The sequence below is a fragment of the Penicillium pulvis genome, assembly GCF_028828015.1.
Source record: "Penicillium pulvis strain IBT 33274 chromosome Unknown contig_12_segment0_segment0, whole genome shotgun sequence".
NCBI lineage: Eukaryota > Fungi > Ascomycota > Eurotiomycetes > Eurotiales > Aspergillaceae > Penicillium > Penicillium pulvis.
Genome location: NW_026643072.1, coordinates 4,032,048 through 4,052,281, shown reverse-complemented (window position 1 = coordinate 4,052,281; position 20,234 = coordinate 4,032,048). Strand labels below are relative to the sequence as shown.

At 48.6% G+C, this 20,234-nt stretch overlaps 8 protein-coding genes across 8 annotated transcripts; 3 read left to right on the top strand and 5 right to left on the bottom strand.

Annotated features, from left to right (window-relative positions):
• Nucleotides 1-110: 110 nt before the first annotated feature.
• Nucleotides 111-1,184, bottom strand: N7503_002743 (LysM peptidoglycan-binding domain-containing protein; the record flags this gene model as incomplete). Its single annotated transcript, XM_057062290.1, has 2 exons — nucleotides 111-722; nucleotides 795-1,184. The coding sequence occupies 2 exons, from the start codon at nucleotides 1,182-1,184 to the stop codon at nucleotides 111-113; spliced, it is 1,002 nt and encodes a 333-aa protein (XP_056926252.1).
• A 672-nt stretch (nucleotides 1,185-1,856) lies between these two features.
• Nucleotides 1,857-2,788, top strand: N7503_002742 (RNA-binding protein with serine-rich domain 1; the record flags this gene model as incomplete). Its single annotated transcript, XM_057062289.1, has 3 exons — nucleotides 1,857-2,141; nucleotides 2,207-2,312; nucleotides 2,367-2,788. The coding sequence occupies 3 exons, from the start codon at nucleotides 1,857-1,859 to the stop codon at nucleotides 2,786-2,788; spliced, it is 813 nt and encodes a 270-aa protein (XP_056926251.1).
• A 295-nt stretch (nucleotides 2,789-3,083) lies between these two features.
• atrA (protein kinase MEC1) lies at nucleotides 3,084-11,935 on the bottom strand (the record flags this gene model as incomplete). The annotated part of the gene is made up of 25 exons (XM_057062288.1): nucleotides 3,084-3,275; nucleotides 3,330-3,448; nucleotides 3,508-3,592; nucleotides 3,649-3,736; nucleotides 3,800-3,922; nucleotides 3,979-4,067; nucleotides 4,120-4,244; nucleotides 4,306-4,503; nucleotides 4,557-4,845; nucleotides 4,899-5,093; nucleotides 5,143-5,242; nucleotides 5,304-5,465; nucleotides 5,521-5,613; nucleotides 5,666-5,763; nucleotides 5,817-6,123; nucleotides 6,192-6,693; nucleotides 6,750-7,287; nucleotides 7,348-8,829; nucleotides 8,889-9,368; nucleotides 9,460-9,556; nucleotides 9,615-9,767; nucleotides 9,820-10,218; nucleotides 10,277-10,566; nucleotides 10,635-11,299; nucleotides 11,356-11,935. 25 exons carry the CDS (start codon nucleotides 11,933-11,935, stop codon nucleotides 3,084-3,086), a joined length of 7,449 nt encoding a protein of 2,482 aa, XP_056926250.1.
• A 445-nt stretch (nucleotides 11,936-12,380) lies between these two features.
• Nucleotides 12,381-13,202, top strand: N7503_002740 (nucleoside deaminase; the record flags this gene model as incomplete). Its single annotated transcript, XM_057062287.1, has 5 exons — nucleotides 12,381-12,473; nucleotides 12,543-12,647; nucleotides 12,706-12,914; nucleotides 12,969-13,066; nucleotides 13,117-13,202. The coding sequence occupies 5 exons, from the start codon at nucleotides 12,381-12,383 to the stop codon at nucleotides 13,200-13,202; spliced, it is 591 nt and encodes a 196-aa protein (XP_056926249.1).
• A 106-nt stretch (nucleotides 13,203-13,308) lies between these two features.
• On the bottom strand, nucleotides 13,309-14,350 carry N7503_002739 (putative NADH-ubiquinone oxidoreductase 21 kDa subunit). The gene is made up of 5 exons (XM_057062286.1): nucleotides 14,169-14,350; nucleotides 14,103-14,119; nucleotides 13,839-14,044; nucleotides 13,585-13,787; nucleotides 13,309-13,515 (listed from the first exon to the last, which is right to left on the bottom strand). Exons 1-5 carry the CDS (start codon nucleotides 14,223-14,225, stop codon nucleotides 13,447-13,449), a joined length of 552 nt encoding a protein of 183 aa, XP_056926248.1. The 5' UTR covers nucleotides 14,226-14,350; the 3' UTR covers nucleotides 13,309-13,446.
• Nucleotides 14,351-14,488: 138 nt separating this feature from the next.
• N7503_002738 (Chromosome segregation in meiosis protein 3) lies at nucleotides 14,489-15,486 on the top strand (the record flags this gene model as incomplete). The annotated part of the gene is made up of 3 exons (XM_057062285.1): nucleotides 14,489-14,706; nucleotides 14,764-14,842; nucleotides 14,899-15,486. The coding sequence occupies 3 exons, from the start codon at nucleotides 14,489-14,491 to the stop codon at nucleotides 15,484-15,486; spliced, it is 885 nt and encodes a 294-aa protein (XP_056926247.1).
• Nucleotides 15,487-15,812: 326 nt separating this feature from the next.
• N7503_002737 (RCC1 domain-containing protein) lies at nucleotides 15,813-17,554 on the bottom strand (the record flags this gene model as incomplete). Its single annotated transcript, XM_057062284.1, has 2 exons — nucleotides 15,813-16,637; nucleotides 16,700-17,554. 2 exons carry the CDS (start codon nucleotides 17,552-17,554, stop codon nucleotides 15,813-15,815), a joined length of 1,680 nt encoding a protein of 559 aa, XP_056926246.1.
• A 322-nt stretch (nucleotides 17,555-17,876) lies between these two features.
• N7503_002736 (RibD family protein) lies at nucleotides 17,877-19,796 on the bottom strand (the record flags this gene model as incomplete). Its single annotated transcript, XM_057062283.1, has 1 exon — nucleotides 17,877-19,796. The coding sequence occupies one exon, from the start codon at nucleotides 19,794-19,796 to the stop codon at nucleotides 17,877-17,879; it is 1,920 nt and encodes a 639-aa protein (XP_056926245.1).
• Between the last annotated feature and the right edge of the window lie 438 nt (nucleotides 19,797-20,234).

Here is a 20,234-nt window from a genome sequence, read left to right as displayed (position 1 = left end):
ATAACCCCTTGAAGTGCTGGTTCTGATCAATGTATCCCTAACATAACCCACCTACCCAGGTCAAACATTGAAAAGAATATAGAAGCACCAACCTCGAGAACCATTGCCACTCACGAGACCTGACACTTCAACGAGCGCCAAGTCATATAGTAATGCGGATCATACATCGTCGACTCCTGACAACCTGTAGACTGATCATATATGTCTACAATATTCGAACCGGAATTACTACAGCTTTTTTCGAAAGCCACACAGCTGCCCCCAGATATGCTCCACGACCAAATCCCCAGCTCTGGACTTGAGTCGCAGTCGGCGTAAGTGGAACCCCCATTGGTGTAATACCCACAGGAGACGCTGTCCGTCATCTCCAAGCTAAGACCACCATGGATGTCGAGACATTCAGTGTCTGTTAAGCTGGTCCCCGTTAACACGTAATAGTCGCCGTCGCAGGTTTTTCCGGTGTAGGCGGCAAGGGTCCAAAGGCCTGTTCCTGTTGCGGCTGCTGCTTTGGTTTTAGTACTGGTTGAGGATGTGTGCTCTGTCGTACTCGTCGATTTCTCGGTAGAGGTGCCCTTAGTCGAAGAGGCACTGCTGGTACTCTTGGTTGAAGATGTAGTACTGGTGCTAGCCGACGTGGCATCACAGCCGGAGATGCACTGACTCGTCCTACATAGTTCCGAGTCTCCATCTTTTGCTGAAGCACATACACCTGTGATGATACACTAGATATAAGAAAAAAGTCAGCAACGGAATTGGTTTGGAAGGTGTAAATCATAAAGCTGAAAGGCGCTTACACAACCAGCAGCACATGCATTCAGTGAAGATAGATCGGCGTAGTTCTTCGGTCTAGCTGTACCCGGGACCTGGGGACCACATGTGGCCAAAGGGAGGGCCACGGGCATAGGAGGCTCACCTGAGCTAAGACAGATGATATCCCCTTGGTAGATACCGGAACAGCCTGTCCAGCCCCAGGTGTCGCTATTATACTTCTCAATCAAGGCTTTAGTAATACCATATTCTGAAGCAATACTTTGGCAAGTATCGGCGTACTGAACGACATAGTCATAACAGAGGCCGTCACTGCCTTCTTCTGGCACATTTGATGTAGCCCGCACATTTGGGGATAGGGCTGTTGCTGTCTTGAACAGCCCCAGAATCCCCCAGAGTATTAGAAGAATCTTCATGGTTGGATATAATTTAAGGGTGATCTCCCATATTTTGATCTAGAGAGAGTAAGTCTCATTACAGGGAGTTTCAACCATTTTATATGCTTTGAGAATGGGGATTTCACGATCACCTGCGTTCATCATACCGGACCCTTGAGGGTGGGAAAGAAAGAAGTATATATGACTACTATCAACTCGCATCAACAATGATTCTCATTAATATTGTTCTGACCGGGGAGTCGACCCATTAATATTGTTCTCCGTGGCAAATCCGTGCCTTTGTTACTAAAAAAAAAACATAATCAAAGAGAGAATAATAAGTTTAGAGCTTCAAGACCGGATATAAAACATCATGTGATGTCAAGGTGAAAGAAGTACTTGACAACCTTTGATCTCATACTTTACTCTCTTCTATGTGAGAATTGGTATTTTCCCATAGACAATGTGTAAATTCAATTCTGGCTCACTGCTCGATGAATCTAGAACCAATAGATATGGTATCACTTGGTAGTTGAATGAGTGTAGAGTGTAGGCAAGGCGGTGTGCGCCGACCTTGGAAGGTCATTACCTAACATGGCTTAGTGCCGTGCAACGCTCAACCTGAAGCTTCCATTCCCATCATACATCTTGTTCCAATTAGGCGCCGTGAGTTCCTGTCAATCTTGATTACCTCAAACCGCAAGCGCAATCATGTCTTCAAGGCCCCGCAGTCGTTCACCCTTGCCCTCTAACGATCGCGCCCCGTCGCGTGCTTCGCGCTCGAGAACTCGCGACTCGCGACCTCGCAGTATCACTCGCTCTCCATCTCCCGATACAGGTCGCCATGACCGACGTTCAAGAAGCCGAACCCGGAGCCGAACCCGCTCAAGATCCGTTTCTCGTACCCCTATCAAAAGCGGCCGACGTTACCGGAGCCGCAGCTACAGCCGCTCGCGTTCGCCTAGCCGAGATCGAAGCCCACCCCGGAGCGCAAAGGTCAGTTCCATGAACTAGCTTTCTCTGCCCCGTAGATCGCTCAGGTCATTAACAAAGAGAGGCAGATTGTGGTAGAGAAATTGACCAAGAATGTGACCGAGCCTCATCTCCGAGAGATATTCGGCGAATTTGGTGATATCGAAAAGCTCGAGCTCCCAATGAACCCAGCTTGTAAGCTGTCCGCCTTCGGTCCCATAGCTGTGCATTGCTGACTTTATGTTCTAGTTATGACCAATCGCGGTACCGCCTATATCCTCTACTATGACCCCGCAGATGCTGAGGCAGCAATTGCCCATATGCATGAAGCTCAACTTGATGGTACAAATCTGAATGTTTCCATCGTTCTTCCCCGGCGCAACTTTTCACGGTCACCACCACCGTCTACTCGAGGAAATGGTCGGCGCAATGGTCCATATGCAAAATCTCCCCCAAGAAGACAGGGTCGCGCTCGGCCTACTGAGCGGCACGATACCTATCGACCACCATCGCTCTCACGTTCGCGTTCGCGTTCACGATCACCACGACGAGGGAGCACTCGCCCAGAAAGCCCCCGTCAGCACCGACGACGAAGCCCTAGTTATAGTAGCTACAGTGATCGGAGTCGGAGTCGGAGCCCCAAGAGGAGCCGAAGCCGGAACCGTCATTAAAGAAGAACTCAGTCGTTCGACATGTGGTATTGAAAACGAAATGGCTCAGTTGTTATATCTGACTGAGCTCGGGTCTTAATATCAGAAAGACCTCATTACATGACGCCTTGAAACTCTTAACATCGCTAGGTACAAAAAGATTGAGAATAATGAGAAACCAAATTCAACCGAAATTCACCACCCACCACCTTTCCTATACCGTTGACGCCTTTCAAGTGGGGAAAATTTTCACCCTGTCGTTTCGGCGTTTATTTTCCATGCAATTAGACCATGGGCCATGAGGAGCATTTAATGCTCAAAAGAAGGCGCACCATCCAATGTACATGGCCGCCAGATTTTTCTTATCAGTTGCCTGCATGATCAGCTCATCCACTTGTCCGTCTACGGACAGGGCAATGGGCTGCTTAGACATGAAACCCCGAAGCTTGGTGCGAACATCTTCCAGCACACCGGCCGGAGTGTCTGGAACGTTCGCGTGATTCCGGCGCTAGGAAGCGGGTTTAGTGAGAGGCTTTCGGCCTGATGGGGGGACAAGACTCACTCTTTTTCCGATAAAGTCGGTGGTCGGGTCATGGAGGAAAGTTTCCAGGATGGTCATTAATGAATCCTCATTTTGTCGTAGAAGACTAAGAGTGATTTCACAGGTGCGTCGGAAGGGTCCTATGGATTCTCATATTAGCAACCAATTCATCATGTAATCGGCTTGTGGGATAACGTACCATTGTACCCGTAAGCGCCAAAGGCATCAATCATATTGTTTGTTAATCTGAATGGGACAACTTCTGGTTTCTCAAATGTTTGGCCCTGGGAATGTGATAAGCGCTTCGTTGTAGCAAATACTGGGGAGTCGAATGACATACCTTGTCGAATAGACAATTGAAATCAACATGCAGAATTCCTCCTGTGCCTTCTTCAAATGACAAATTTTCTCCATGTCGATCGCCAAGGCTAAAAATTTATAAATCAAATCAGTACGATAATCATACTTTCAAACAAGAAGATTTCACGCACCCTAGGACGTATCCAACCATAGACATCACTGCCGCAGATCTTGTGTATCGCAATCTTGCCGCAAACCAGGCTTCTGTCTCCGGGAACATCTCAATGAACCACTCATGGAGAACGGGAGGAAGCCTATATTGTTATTAGATTTTATTTAATTAAGATTGATGAGGAGAGAAGAATCGCACTTGGCCAGAATCTTGGTCGTAAACAAATGAACTTTGGAACGTGACCTGTCTGCACAGATCTCGTTGAGATGTTGCTTGATTTCGCCGTACTAATTCCTCATTAGTCACCGTCTGGGTTGTTTCAGATTTCCATAAACTTACATTGGGCGAAATTCCTCGCTCGCGGAGAAGCTTGACGATAATGTCCCTCAGTGTGCGAAGATTGTCCACCCATTCGATGAGACCGCACTCCTCATTCAATGGGGTAACTGCGTAGGTTTTGATGTCTTTTCCTGCATTAGCCCCGGCCACGAAAAGAGATTCAGTATGATTATGGAATTTACTCACACATCCTCCGTTTGCTGGCCTCAACGTCCCGTTTCAAAAATCTATTGATCATGTTATTGAATTCCATGAGACGTTGATCCTTGCGAAGATCATCTTTCGGTTTGCAAAGTGCATTGTAGATCTTCCCGTCGGAACCTCTAATACTGATCTTGCGAGGCTTTTGAAGCGAGTTGAGAATTGTGGCCTCGTCCAGAACGGCTAAAGTAAGTAGGTTAGCCAGTATTCACAAAAGCCTGGAGAGATTCAAAGACCTTCTATTGTCGTTGGATCCCGAGGGAAGGCTCTGAACCCTTTCAGATAGTCCGCATCATGGGATGCAGGGAGACTGGGAATCAACATGGCCTGGAATGGCACAACCAAACGACAAGGCACAACCTTGTGGTTAAATCCCAGACCGCGCGCAAGCGAGACCTTAGTGGCTCTATCCTCGACAGGTGCGAGGCATAGCTGAAGCAATTCCTCGGAGACCTTTTGACCGGCTGTTATCATGCGACGAATGTCAGGAGATGAGATATCCGTCTTATGCTTCGTGGTGAACTCCTATAGATATTGTCTTAGTGCTGTTTCACGTTGTTATCAGCTTCTTCACATACAGTGATCTTCTGAAGACAGTTGTAACCCTTCGATGCTCGATCCTTATTCGAAGATTTGACCACAGCAAGAACTGTCCATAGACCTTGCTGGGGAAAGTAGTGGACAGCCTTGGTCACAATTCTAGTCAACAGATCATAGACCGTACTGTTTGGGTGACAAATACGGGCCACAACCTGGGGCAAAATTGTAAATAGCTATTACAGTTAGCTTCCTGTATAATAGTAGCAGCAAAGTTTTAGTTACCAAAGCAGGCTGAAGACGAGACGCAATGTATTTCTTCAGCTGGGCATGCATTTCATCTAGGCTTTTTTGTCTTTGCGCCTTGGTGTGTCGTTGGAACTCCCTGGTGATTTTAAATTTGCAAGTCAGCTTGCTGGGCATTTCACACAGGAATGATCACTCACTCATTGTCTCCTCTTTTTGGGTCAATGGGCTGACCAACGATGGAAGCATGCTCTAACCAAAGTGTGAGGAGCTTTGGTAGGGTCTGGAAAACGTATTTACTGCCATATGTTAGGGAACGAAGGTAGTTGTCGATCACCAATTTGGTAGCCTCTCCACTCAGACTGATGAAGATGTTAGTCCCGAGACGTCAGTGGTATCAAGAGCTTATGAGCTTACTATATTTGAGCCTCTTTCCCCATAGGCTTCGCCTTCTCAGAATCAAGGATCTTGTTGTAGTGCTTTCCAAGGTAGTAATGGGCTTTCTCCCACCTGTGTGCCTTTGTTAGAGCAATTCCCCCCAAAAATAGTACATAAAACCGACCGTGGGTACAACTTGATGGCTTCTCGATATCGTTGAACAATAGCCTGAGAGTGGGTCTGACCGGCTCTATCAGTCCACTTTGCCAGCATAAGATGGGCCTGATAAAATTTAGCGTTTTGATTTTTAGATATTTTCTTTAGAGAAGACATACCCTGGCAGGAACATCGTTTTGCTTCTGTCCACGACTGGAGACAAAGGAGGCTGCCTCGGATGCAGCCGGATTGGATGCTGTTGGAGTGGTTTCATTCATGGATATGGCCCCTTCCAGAGTCTGGATCGCCTTTCGATGGTGTCCATCTTGCCAGAGCAGTTTTGCATGTTCAATGGTGGCTGATCGGTCTTTAAGCCTAGCTGCATTGAGCATTGAATGGTATGCCTGGCTAGTGAATTTGCCTTTGCGCGAGAGGTGGGCACTTGTAAGCCAGGCAGCAGAGATATCGGAATCCACAAAACCGCCTCTAGAGCATGAAAAAAGAAACAGTCAGCGAGCCCGTTGAAAACAAAGAGGATGATTGTGTCAACCCACGCTAGCTCCATGGCCGCTCGTCTGATACCCAATAGGTACTGTTTCTCAGCGATGTAACCTCCCAAGACATCCAAACGCCGTTTAAGGGCGGCAGACAAGTCTGGATACGAGGGGCTTCCAGTTCTTGCATTGGCTATCGCCTCCACATCTGCCAAGGCATGCAGTCGGAGCATATCGTCATGGCATGATTGTAATGAAGCGACAGAATTTGACGTCAAGGACTTTGCAACATTGAGCCTAAGCTGGTTAATGGTTCTTGTAAAGGCTTCTGACTTCTCCGCCAACAAAGCGTCATTGTTTTCGTGCCGCCCTTGAAGAGCGCAGAGAGCCGAGCCAATGCCCACGTTGAAGTCGCCAGTTCCCTTCTCAGCACATAGTTCCAGATAGCCTTTGAGCTTAGACCATCTACTTGTGATCCAAGATGCTTCGACTGCAAATGGAAGGAATCGCGAAGTTGCGGCATCTTCATCTTTGAGAGCTTCGAAGCGAGTGAGAATGGCATCTAAAAGAAGTGAGCTGAGGATGGAGAGTAAAGGCTCTTTGTCAGAACATAAATACCTTGTTGCCCTGATTCCTTGAGGCAAGTGATAAGATTCCACTGGGCCTCAAGGTTGTCAGGTTCCTTTTCGAGCTGAAGCTCATACCAACTCTGTGCGGTGGCCCACCTGCCAGCCTTTCGATGTTCCAAAACCTGTTGGTCAATGTTCAGTCCGGACAAATGGCTGGATATACCTTCTATCCCGTCTGGCTCATCAATTTGGCTGTAGATGTCTTGCAGCCTTTGGTAAAGCAGCTCTGAGTCAGAACCTTCCGTAGATTCCGGCTGTGAGTTACATCGCCGGATATACTGCTCCCAATGGAACAAAGCCCGAGAGAATGATTTACATTCCACAGCACGCTTGGAGATTATCTCGGGTGGGATTGCAGCCAAAACGGCTTCAACGGATTTGATCTGAGCTGAAAATTTGTCGAAAAGTAATTCTCTACCGTTATCTCGAGAACGGCTCGACTGGTTGGGTTGATGGCCTATACTATTGAGCTGCTTTTTCTTTCCCTGAAGCCATCGCGACAAGTAGTCCAGGACATCGAAAACACTCTGAAAATATTGGGTTCTCTTTAGTAATTTTTATGCATCAAGCGGCCGGGGAAACCTTACCTGACTGCAGCATATGATCGTTTCACGGGCGTTGTTATTCGTATCAGGAAGAGGATGTGAAAGAACCTTTATTAATTCGAGTTGAATGTCTTGCTGTTCTTGCGTTGTGCCGCCGACGATGCGGTAAAGCACCGCGAATGGCAGGAGGAAGGAAGATATGGATATGTCTTGACCTTTCACCACACGACTGCAGAAAGCAAAAACGAGCTTTGCATTGTCGTCCTTTTGGATTGAGAGCAAGTCCTGCACCAAAGTTCGAAGCCACTCACTATGGGTCATGTCCGGGGAAAAGAGAGGATACTCAATTTCGGGGTTCTTCGCAACGATCGTAACGGTGTACGTTGATGTAAGAAATGGCGTCAAAGTATTGCGGATCCCTTCAGGGAGTTCCATCCACCGCTGGTATTTCTCATCACCCTGAACATTATACGACCGCTGAGATAGAACCGATTGCAGATTGGAGATTCTGAGAAGGCCCTGCATGGCATATGCCAGAAATCCCTGGGCTCTTGTATTTGAGGCCGACAAGAATGCATCGACAAGCACATGCTGGAGAAAGAAAAGGACAAATTCGACAATTTCCTCTGTTCGATCGAAATTTGAGAGAACAAGGATGTCCTTCTTCTCTTTCACTGTCTCTACTCGATTTGGGTCCAAACAGCCAACAAGTCCCAAACATTGCGCAGACAGTGATGTGATGCTGTCTGAACTAGTATTGAATTTGACACAACAATCCAATAAAGCTCTCGTGAGCTGGGCAATAACAGGATCGGGCTGTTCGCTAAGAGCAGAGACGTGCAAGAACTCCTCGTTTTTGGACAGAAACGGAAGTAATTCGGCCAAGGCTTGCTCAACAACAGTACCATTTTCACTCTGACAGCGGCGGATCAAGGCGAGCAATCGACTTCGGACGTCCATCTCTGCCCGCAATTCGTTGATTTGGGCCTCGAATGGGGCCATCTCAGGAATAGAGGCTAATGACGGCATGGTGTCGAAGGTATCTCGCACGAGGTTTGGATGATTTGTCAATATGTGATCGATTAAACGATGTGCATGTTTCCTGCTTCGGTCAGTCAATCTATCCCAATATCTAATTACAATTGCAAATGTCTGGTCGATGAGAGGCTCGATGTCTTCCGCACTGAGGGAGCTGATCAAGGTCGTCCAAGCTGAGAACGCTTGAGCACATAACTCCTCCATGTCCAGGGCAGAGCGAAGACAAGCACAGACTTGAGGCAATGCATTACTGACATGGCCCTGGGCAATACTGATCATTTCTTCGATTGCTTTAAGATTCCGTCTCTTCTCCGCCAGTGTTTGACGCACTTGAAAGTCATTGATTGCGTTTGAAAATTGCGTGATGATTCCGAGAACATGTTCTTCGATGAAGTGGCTCAGTAAATCCGCCTTTTTGGAGGAACCTCCGTGTGAAGCAGACTTCCTTGGAACGAAAGAGGCCAGGCGACGAAGTGCTTGGTGAAACTATAAGGGTTTGATTTAGCTGGAGACTCCAAATATCTTCCTAATGGTCATATACTCACTCTTTCCTTATTTTGTTCACCGGCATCCCCAAGGCTTTTCAATAAATCACAAGCAATCAGGATTGGCTCGATTCGCACCAACTCGGCCAGGGTCCGTCCTTTGAAAGCGGGGTCTATTTCTGCCAGCAGAGACATGATCATGGCTTCCGGGTTGCTAGATTCCTGAGCTAGCAGAAAAGCGAGAATTGCCGCAAGGTTGTTCTTCTCAGAACATACGTCGAAAGGCGATTCCGCTTCATCGCGACTTGCCCCGATTCTGCAAATGATGTCTCTTTTTCTTGTCAGAACCAAATAAGGTAGAACATGAACCTCTGTTAACCGCAAAAAGCTGTCGACTTTCATGCCAAGCAGTTCGCATAGTTGCTCGGCCATATATGGGCGAGTTTGAAGATTCTTGACGACTGCCACTGACAGCGTTCTCCAATATGGCCGGAACAAGCCAGCAGGTGTCAAAGTAAATTGAAAAGCAAGTTTGGACAACTAGATAAGCCTTTCAGTTTCGGATGTCCAAGTGAATGGGTAGATAGGATGATCCGGCCGAAAGAGGCGATTCAAGTCCAGTATTTCTTACCTGATCGTATGCTACTGCACATATGTATGGATTTGGGTGACCGAGATACTCCACAAGGCGCAGAAGAATGATATTCTTCTCTTCCTCATCAGAGAACCTATGGAATGAATGAGTCAATGAGCGGGAGATCAAGGATTATGAAAACTGGGACATACTTGGCAAGACAGCAGAGCGTCAAAACACATGCCTCCTGTAAAGGAATGTCGTTCTTCTCGGAAATGTTCTTTAGCCATTCAAGTACGACGACAAAGTTGGCTCGACGAACGTCTGGCTGCAGACTAGGGTGCACAAATGCTACGACAGAATGACTAAATACTAGTCAGTAGAGGTTCAATTTAAGTGTGAAGTTGCCAAACAAACCTGGTCGCCACGCGAAGTTCTCTGATGGAACTTCGGAAAGCGTGGAGGCAGAATTCCCCAGATGCAGACGATGACAAGTGCATCTGATCTAGACAAGGGGAGTGCATCAGTATTCTTCTTAGAGCTACCATAGCTGCTATGCGCGGACCGGGTGTGCGTGTCAGCTTTGGTAGAATGGAGTTGAACATTGTCCACAGTTCCTCGAATTCGACTTTTTCTTGTTCAGTGCCGGTCCCAGGTTTGGGGTCTTCGAAATCGCACGTTTGACAGAAAATTGTATCTCGCCCTACAACATCTGAGACTTTTTGCTCAAGGTGTCCTGTAATGGCGCAGGAGAGTTGTCCGATTATAATCAGTATGTCTGACCTTTGAGGGTCAGAAAGCTCATCATACGCGTTTCTTTATTCCAGTCTTAGCTCGATTTATTCCAGGGCACCGATGATCTCAAGACACTCACATTAGTGCAGTTCGCAGGTCCGCCAATCCTTCATAGTTGTCACAGTTTAACAGCGCCGATAGCTTCTCTGTAAGCAGATGCCGTAAGCCTTGATTTGAGGGCTCAACAGGCAGGCACATGCGCTTTGGGGCTCGCGCATCATCATCCAAGTCCATTTCGTGGCTGAAAATGCCGGGTTTCTGAACATCAGCCAAAACGGCGGCTGCTGGAGGAGCAGGCAAACCCTTGGGGTGATATTCGGCGAGTCTCGAAACATCAAGTAGCACCTCCTCAAGAGATTGAATTGAGGCCTGGCACAAAATTAGCTCACACCTCGACCAAAGATATTAATCTGACTGAATATAGGGCTGATCATTACCAATAGGCCTGGCTCCATAGGCAAGAAATTACCATCCTTGTCCTTGATTTTCGCAAAAACAGGTAAAAATGACTCCCTCAGGTGTTCCGCGAAAATTTTCGAATCGAATGCCGCTTGGAGCGCTTCCTCCAAGAAATGAATCAATCCCGTCTGAAGGACAGGCAATGGACTGGAAATACTGGGCGGGATTATGTCACTTAGGCATTGAGCCCAGGTCGAGGCCAAGGATACGTCCGAACGCAGGGCTGATCCAGACGTGTCAGATACACAAAATCGGTGTGTATAAGCCATGATTTCTAAAGTGTCCTGCTCCTCTTCTGGAGTAAGCGTTGACCCAGCTCTCTGTACCCACTTGGCCGCCACTTGACGGAGGCGGTTGTACCCATTTGAGACCCACGGAAGATTCTGACGGAGATTGAAACTTCGTCGATTCGGAAGACCCTCTATTGCGGCCTGAGGACTAAACGAATCTAATAAGAGAGACACAAGGATGATGGCCTGAGAGAAAGAACCCAAATCTATCCTTTCCCGCATGAGACCGCGGGGAAGAGCCAGATTATCGAGATCGACACCGAGTGACCCGTTTGTCGCGGGTATGTACAGATCTTTGGAAGGAGAATCCCGCAAGTTGCCACTCAGCGATGTTTCCAAGGTGCATAAAATGTCTGTTGCAATGTCAGTCGAGCTTTCACGACAAGTTTCGTAGAACTATATGACAGACCTGATGTACAAGCACGAAGAAAGGCCGAAACGCCGTAGCATAAAGGTGATGAGCGAGCTTGTTTGGATTGAAGACTGGCCATGCTGCTGAATATGAGATGCGTTCTATGGTGAATGAACTCGGAGGACCAAGCGCCAGACAATCTAATCAATCGTAGGATCAACCAGGCAAATAATGGCGCTTCGACATCCTCACCCATGATCAACGGATCTGAAATTTCCCATAATGCCTGGGGGGCTTTCTCGATGCTTGCTTGGATGATGTCCAGACAGTCGATAATTTGGCCCAGCAAGTCTTCTGTCGGTTCGGTACTAGTTAGATCCACTTCCAGGCCGGCTTTGAGAACAATGCAGATGAGTTTATTAATGTCTGTGATGCCTTCATCGACGCGTATTTGACTCTGTATTTCCCCTAGAAGTTCTTGGCGAAGCTGTGCGAAAGTTTCCCGCGGGAGCCGATGTCCTTTCTGCCCTTGCGGTGCCAGAGGGGCGAAATGAGCCGCAAGGATGGATGAGGCTGGCTCCATGGGCGGCTCTCGATTGCCTTGCGGGAAGCCATCATTGTTTCTCTCAGGTGCCATACTGAGTGAACATGGCTAGCAGATCAGAATTCGGATATTTGGTATTTGGGGTTGAACCACACGTGTTGCAAAATGATGAAATGCACGCGGAGTTGATATTGACACGGACACCTGAGGCACCAACTCCCCACCACGAGTTTAAACTACTGGGTATAGTGATATAATACTCACTGCCAAGGGTAGAATAATAATAATAGCCTCCAATATGAATTGTCATATCTTATTATCTATTCAAACAAAAAAATAGGATGCTGGCTAGATAAATCAGGATGAGTCGGCGATTACACAAAAAGTAAAAGTATCTGGAATTCTCCCGTGGAAAATCTTACAATTGAATAGTTCACCTCGACGCTCACTCTCTTCTCAACCCACCACAGCCGGCAGATGAAAACAAGTTGAACCCCTTGTGCCTCTCAAGACATTCATCAAAAAATAACACAATAAGATGGATTCATCCATTGAGGCAACTCCCCTCACTCCGCCGGTCCCAGCGGAGGATTCTCGACATGCTTTTTTTATGAAGCAGGCGCTGTTGATGGTGAGTGCTTTCCTTTCACCATGAAGATGATTTTTTTCAAAACTCGTATCTAAAGAAACGGACTTGAAGGGCGAAAAAGCACTGGAGTGCGGAGAGACCCCCGTGGGTTGTGTTCTAGTCCATAACGATCAGATCGTGGGATATGGAATGAACGATACCAATCGTTCAATGAATGTCAGTGCTCTCATCATGATAGACAATCCAGTGCAGCAGGATGGCTGATAAGCTACAGGGAACCCGACATGCGGAATTTATTGCCATCGCAGAGGTGCTCCAAACATATCCCAAGTCAATCCTAAAATCCACGGATCTCTACGTGACTGTCGAGCCATGCGTCATGTGTGCCTCGGCCCTCAAGCAGTATCGCATTCGGAGTGTTTATTATGGATGTGCCAATGATCGATTTGGCGGCACTGGCGGTGTTCTGTCGCTCCATTCAGAGTCAGTGAACCCTTAGTAGTTCTAGGCTTCGAATTTCTAGCTGATTTATTACAGCCCCTCCATCGACCCCACATACCCGGTGTATGGTGGGCTCTTCCAACAGGAGGCCATTATGCTACTTCGCCGGTTCTACATCCAAGAGAATGAGAAAGGTCAGATCTGGAATTGGAGACCCGGTCAACCCATACTAACGATTTCCCAGCGCCAAATCCTCGGCCAAAGAAGAACCGTGAACTGAACACCAAATTTGAGAATACAGAAGACCAGGCATCGGGTACATGGGAATAGTTCTGTTGAATTGAATTCCAGGCACTGGCCAGTGCATAGGACCCAGTCGGGCACGGACGTTTGATACCCAAAAGATAGATTGCTAAGTACTTGGGCGAATATTTTAGCAGAACATAAGTTTGTATTGTTAATTGCAAATTGCGCCTTCAAAAAACACACGAAAAATGGATATGTGTACAAAAATTTTGCAACTCCAGGGGATCAACTCAGGAGACGAATAGTTTAAAGAGCTCATGGAATTAATCTAGGCGGTTCGCTCAGCTTCCAATTCACGCTCCGCTTGTTGATAGTACTTGGCAGTGTCGACACCGTGCTAAATTAAAACAGAACAAGTCAACGGGTGACCTATACAAGGAGGGGTTCAAGTTCGGGGAAGACTAACCTGATCGTGGTTGACAATGTTGATCCACGGAAGGACGTGGATGAAGAGCTCGGAGTACCGGGAGTTACGGGCAGCAATACCCTGAATATAATCGGACACCTTAGAGACACCGTATAGGGGCTCACCCTTCTTCACCTTGTCGACCATCTCGCGCATGTCCCTCTCAACCTCCCGGGAGTTCTCGGTGAAGCCGTAGAAACGTCCTGTCAACATGTAAGTATCTCGGTAAAACCCCAATTGATAGGCGCACATACTGCAGGATCTCTGGTAAAGCACGTGGAGGCCACCGAGAATGCCGACGGCACTGGCGAGGCGCATGACGGGGGCAAAGCCACCGCGGCCGACATGCGACGGGCTAACCCGCTCCATGATCCAGAATGCAATGGGGGAGACGGTAGCCATTCCACCAGCCACGGCGTAATCGGAAGGCCGAGCGTATCCGAACACACGACGCAGATGCCTAGAGCCATTGTAAGTGTCGAGCTAAACATGGGGGAAGGGTTCGGGGAAGATCGTACGGGTCGGAGTCGATGAGCTGCAGAAAGCGGTTAGCGATGAACATATATGCGATGGTGTATACATACGGGATAGTCGGTATTGGCCCGCTTAGGGGGCACAATGGCCGTGGTGGAAGAAGCCATGATGAAGATTGATATGGTGGGATACGGGCGTTGTGCAGAGTTGAAGTTCGGAAGTTGGAGGTGGTAGCAACACTAGCCTCTTTGGGCTTAGCGTATGTCGGCGGCCAGCACTCATTTCAACCAATGACAATGCTGCTGACTAGGCGCGTCCAGAACGCGTTGACTGGATAGCTGGTATCGAGGCTTAATTGATATGAACATTTATTGTGAAGGTTCCTTTCCACAATCCACACTGAATTACATCACACTCCAATCCACCAACTATGGAGACCTCAGCAGAGCGAGCCAGCTCTCCCACCAATATCAATGATCTATTCGACTATGACGTGGGACTAGACGAGATCTTTCAAGGGAATAACGACGCGTCAAACAATGATGCCCCGAAGGCAACAGGAGATCCCTCCTCCCTCGGACTTGGACTGGATGAGGAGGTCAAAATTACCAAAAAGCGACAACCGATTGCCAAACTAGACGAGGCACGGTAAATAGCATATCTCCTTCTCAATGGCGACATATTCTGACAAAAGTTCCCTTCCAGTCTGCTTTCGCAACCAGGAATCCCCAAGCTCCGACGCACAGCTAAGGATAAACTTCGACTCAAAGGCAAAGGACATGAGGTCAGTCGAAATATCTATGTGTCAGACATGCAGGGCTAACAGGAGGGGTCGAGTAGTTTTCGGATGCCGCCCGCCTATTGAATTTCTATCAACTTTGGCTTGATGACCTTTACCCCCGTGCAAAATTCACAGATGGCTTGGCTATGATTGAGAAACTAGGCCATACCAAACGCATCCAAACTATGCGGAAAGAATGGATCGATGACGAGAAACGGAAAGTCTTCGAAAATTACACTGACACAAGAGACCTCCCCACACGGCTTTCTTCAGATCAGCACGGTGGCGCAACGAAGGAGATGCCGAATTCAACAACAATACATGAAGCGGCAGATGGATTGGGTTCTCCGGATGACTTGTTCATGCCAGACCCCGAGGGAACAATTCGGCAGTCCGTTAGCCATCCCGCACCCGACGACGACGATCTGGAAGATCTATTGAGAGAGCAATATGAGAACATGCCAGGGGAACAACAAGCAGCAAAGCAGATACCGAACAATGGGCTCGATGACGATGATCTGGACGATTTATTGAGAGAGCAAGATGAAGACATGTTAAAGGGGCCACAGCCAGGGAAGCAGGTGCCAAACAGCGGACATGATGACTTCGATGCCGAATATGAGGCCATGAATGAGATGGGACTGTAGTGGCAGATGAATATTTTTATGACAGACATGAATTCATTAATTTGATCTTAAATTTCAGCAGCCAAGCTAGAACTCCCCTCCCTTGCCAAGTTGGAAATTCGGCTACCTCTCGGAATTGGATATTGAACCAATTAAGACGAGACTTCAGTGGACATGACTCAAATAATAATATTAGAGAACCGGAGCTAATGTGATATGGCTGCATCGACCACTGGAAACATTTGAGAGGAAATGATTTATCGTCAAGATGGAATCGCAAAAATTAAATGGCAAAATGAGGAGAACGCCGGAACAATAGGATGGTAGAAGACGGTAGAAGACTCGAACTAAAGGTCGGCGGGCATCGTAAACACAGAGAATTGACCACCGGCACCGGCCCAGTTCAATTTCTTGCCACGGACGGCAGTGTTGTCGATGATAGTAGCAACCTCAATGTCATCCTGAGTACCCTGTCCAGTCTGGTAGGTGGCAGAGAAACCCCACGACCAAGCACGGCCATCAGCATCAATGGCCAGTGAGTGGTCCGAAGCAGCGGCAACAACCTTGGCATTGATGCCAGGTACGACAGTCGGTTCAATCAGGATACGGGGACGTTCACGCTCATCTTTGATAACTGCATCGTCGCTGAGAGCGTCCACCTTCAGGCCGCTCTGGAAGCCATCCAGACGACCCCATACCAGGCATTCGCCATCAGCAGTGCAAGCAATGGAGTGATGAGAGCCACCACAAATCTGGGTGATGTTGCGATCCGAGAGCGACTTCACAACAAGGGGGTGCACAATGGCGGCTTCATCGTCACCAGCGCCCTCGCGAATGGCTGTAGCACCGAAACTATTCAAACCCCATGCGTAGACCTTGCCAGATGTGTGGACTGCAAAAGAGTGGTAGGATCCGCTTCCGATGTGCACAATTTCCTTGGGAAGTCCGAATTCACGTGGCTGCAAACCGTGCAGCTTGTTGCGCTCAACGATGCGGCGGCCGAGCTGATTCTGCTGGCCAGAACCCCAGGAGTACACAGCTCCCTTGTTGTTCAAGGCAAGAACATGGTTAGCACCACAAGCCAGGTGCTTAATATTCTTCAAGTCTGGGAGGAGGATTGGCGTGTTCTGCACGCGGTTGTTTGCGTCGAATCCGAGAATTCCGTCATTGCTCTAGAAGAACCGTAATTAGCATGGCGCGAAGATTATGTGTCAGGCAATTCTTCTTGTCTTACCCGGAAAGTTCCCCAGCCGTAAACAAGACCATCATCAGTCAAAGCAAAGCTTGCGCTATCGGCAGCGGCGACTTCAACAAAAACGGTTCCCTCCGGAAAAGAGCTCGCAGGGATTGCGGTGGGTGTGGACTCCTTGGGGTTCAAACCGCTATCTTCATCCTCGGAATCTGAGTCGCTGTTATCGTCCATGTCCTTGTATCCACCATCCCAGGTAGTGTCGCGTCCAAGGGAGCCCTGATCGTTCACACCCCAGGTGAAGAGCTGGTTGTCGTAGGTCAGAGCAACGCAGTGCATACCACCAACGGCTACCTGCACAACGCCGACCTTGTCGGCGGCCAGGAGCTGATTCAGACGAGGCCGTTTGACATCAATGACATTCTTGGCCGTACCCAAACCGAGCTCACCTGAGCTTCCCTCACCGCAGACAAACACATTCAGACGAGTCTTGGGAGCTTCATTGATGACGACCTTGGGCTTGACGGCCTTGGGCTTGGCAGCCTTAGGCTTTGTCGCACGCGGCTGAGCAATGACACGAGGCTTTTTGGGCTCACGAGGCTTCTCCTCCTCTTCATCAGCCTTGCGCTTCTTCGACGCGGTGGAGGTGGTAGTAGCAGTAGTCTTTGTTTTGCGCGCCGTCTCAGTGGTTCCCTTCTTCGCGGTAGTCTTGGTAGTGACTTCAGTAGACATCTTCTTTGGGCGCCCCCGACCGGCGCTAGCAGATTTTGCGGCGGTCTTGACAGTCTTGGTCTTGGTCTCAGCGGCCTTGGGTGCCTCAGCGGTCTTAGTTGCGGCGGCGGTCTTCGCGGCCCTCGCGGCGGGCTTCTTGGTGGCAGCTGTGGCCTTTTTAGGAGGCATTTTTGCTGTGGAATGTGGAATTGAAGGGAAAAAGGAAAGGGAGGGGGTGGGGAAGGAGGAGGAAGAAGAAAATGTGGAAGGGCAGAAAAGACGCGTTAAGGCACTGATTAAAGGTGGAAAAAAAAAAGTGAATGATGCCAAGGCACGGACGTAAATAACACGGCATTCCCAGTGTTCCCGCCCCCCATATTCGATCATCTTATGATCATTGTTTCACTTGACTCTTTGACAATTATATAAGTTTCTTTTTTCATTCATTAAGTCATCTTTTAAACATGTAAAATCTATATGGATATTATTAGAAGCAAAAAGGAAAATCCCATTAAGGGGGAGCACCGGCTCTCATATCCTGCAGGCGGATTTTACCACACATGATCACGTTTTGCCCTAATGGTGTCCATTTGACGTCGCGTGGATTTAAGGCAGCATTGGGATTACCTTGAGGATCCAGTTTAGACTCAGGACTAACCCCAACACCTCCGTGACCAAGGTAGGTAGGAGCTACTGTCACGATGATTGAGTCAATAAAGTTGGTGTACTCGGGATTTAACAGCTCGTTCAAAACGGTCCCACCTCCTTCAATCATGACGCTCTTGATTCCTTCAGAGGCGAGAGCCCGGAGAATAGCTTCCCAGCGTAAGCGCCAGTCTCGATTGTACTCCACAATTCGCAGAAAGTCGCCACCATAGCCCTTGAGCATCATGAGTCGGTCAGAGTTAATTGGAGCTCCTGGCGAAACTACCACCCAAGGGGCCCTGCCTTTTCCTTCGACGGCAGTGCGGAGCATTCGGTCATCTGGATGGATCGGCCATCGTCCCGTCGGATCAATGACTACTGGGCGAGGTTGCCACATCCTTCCCAGGCCTCCGAAACCTCCAGCGCCTTCGAGTCGACAGTTCAAGCCTGGATTATCTGCTAGCACGGTTCCAACCCCGATGAGTATTGCATCGTGGCGCGATCGGAGGTAATGGGTCATCACCTTGGCCTCGGGTCCGGAAAGCACAGTCTGCATCCCGGCACGAAGAGAGATTTTTGAGTCCATTGACGTCGCATAGGACAAGGTGACATGGGGGAATTCACTTTTCTCAGAGTGATGGGTAGGTAAGGTAGGCAGATATGGTTCGAGGAATTCTAGGGAGAATTGGGGGAAGGCGAGGGTATCTGGCGGTAATTGAAGCGATGGGGCTGGAAGAGTAGGTTGCATTTGGGATGGTAATTGAGGTTGCGGCTGCGGTTGCGATGTCTCATTGATGCCATTGGCTGTTGCAGACTTGATAATGCCCTGTCCTTTCTGGTATTCGTAGCCCTCGTGGGGAACAAGCTGGACTTCAGGGTTTTGTATGCGCCATTTGGCCGCGACATTGCGCACATCGGTTACCGTGAGCGAGCGGCCTCCGGCTTCATTGAGCTTCTCGGGCTCTTCTTGAAACTTGGCGTAGATAGATGAGGGAAGATAACCTTTCACCGACTCCCTCCGTACAAATTCCATCACCCCGGAGTTACGCTTCACGCGGTCGCTATAGTCAAGATCGTGGGTGTGAGTACTGTCACTGCCCGGGGTTCTCGAAATGGTGACGGCTGAATATGCGCCTTCAAACCGAACAACCTTGATTTGAAAGTTGCAGGTACCTCCTTCTCGTGAGCGTTTCTTTCGGGGACGTTTGCCCTCTGGTAATGGTGGTCGAGTCTCAGATGGACGATGCGTAGGGCGCCTTAGTCGACACATATAGTAGTCAGAAGTGCAAAGTCCTTCCTTGCTAGCATTTGATCTTTGCTTGACCCAAACATTATCAATGAATGGCCAGTATGTATCAAACTCCTCCTGTGTGATCTCAATCGGGTCATTGCATTCGAACAGGAGCCTACGAATTCTCGATAGATTCGGCGGGATATCGAACAGGCTATCCGCAGGCTTGCGACCCGGTGGTCTTGGTTCGATGCCGCTGGTATTATTGGATGCGCTATGAGGCCGCGGCAGATCATTTGCATCGCCCCGCTGCGCTTGCTTTTCCAACGCGCCGGTCAGGTCCACGGGGGTTGAGGTATCCTCGGATTGTGGAGGGTCTTCCGGGGGGCCTTCGTCCATTACATCTTCTCGAGGACTCGGTATGGGGTTGGGCTTTGCGTCTGTATTTTTTGCTTCGTCTCGAGACTGTGTTTCTTCATTGTGCAGTGACGCCGAACCGCTTCTAGACGTCACCGCCTGTAAGCCCGCGTCTGACGCGTGGGAGGCATGGTCCATCTTGTGTGGGACCCGGGGACGACGACGATTCGCAGGCAGGGTGTAGATCAGTGAAATCCCAGGCGGTGATGGCAATGGAGCATCTGGGCGGTTGAAGTGGCTCCATTAGCAAAGTGGGACTGGACTTACCGAATGGTGTGTGTACAGTGTGAGTCGCAAAGGAATTGTCCCGTAGGCTTGGCATTTGTAGAGATAAACTTTACTTTGAGGTACTATCTACAACCATATGTAAAACAAATACATCATCCACGATTTATAAATCAAACTCAACTTGGATATGGGAACGAATGACTTCGATATATCAATATCTCTCTGCTCTTGCTTTTGGAACTCACAGAGTACTCTTGATATACCCAAAAAAGAAAAAAGAAAAATCCGTTTATCTTTCGTGGTTTACGTCACTTGTGCATGACTGTTATCTACGTATATTCTAAATAA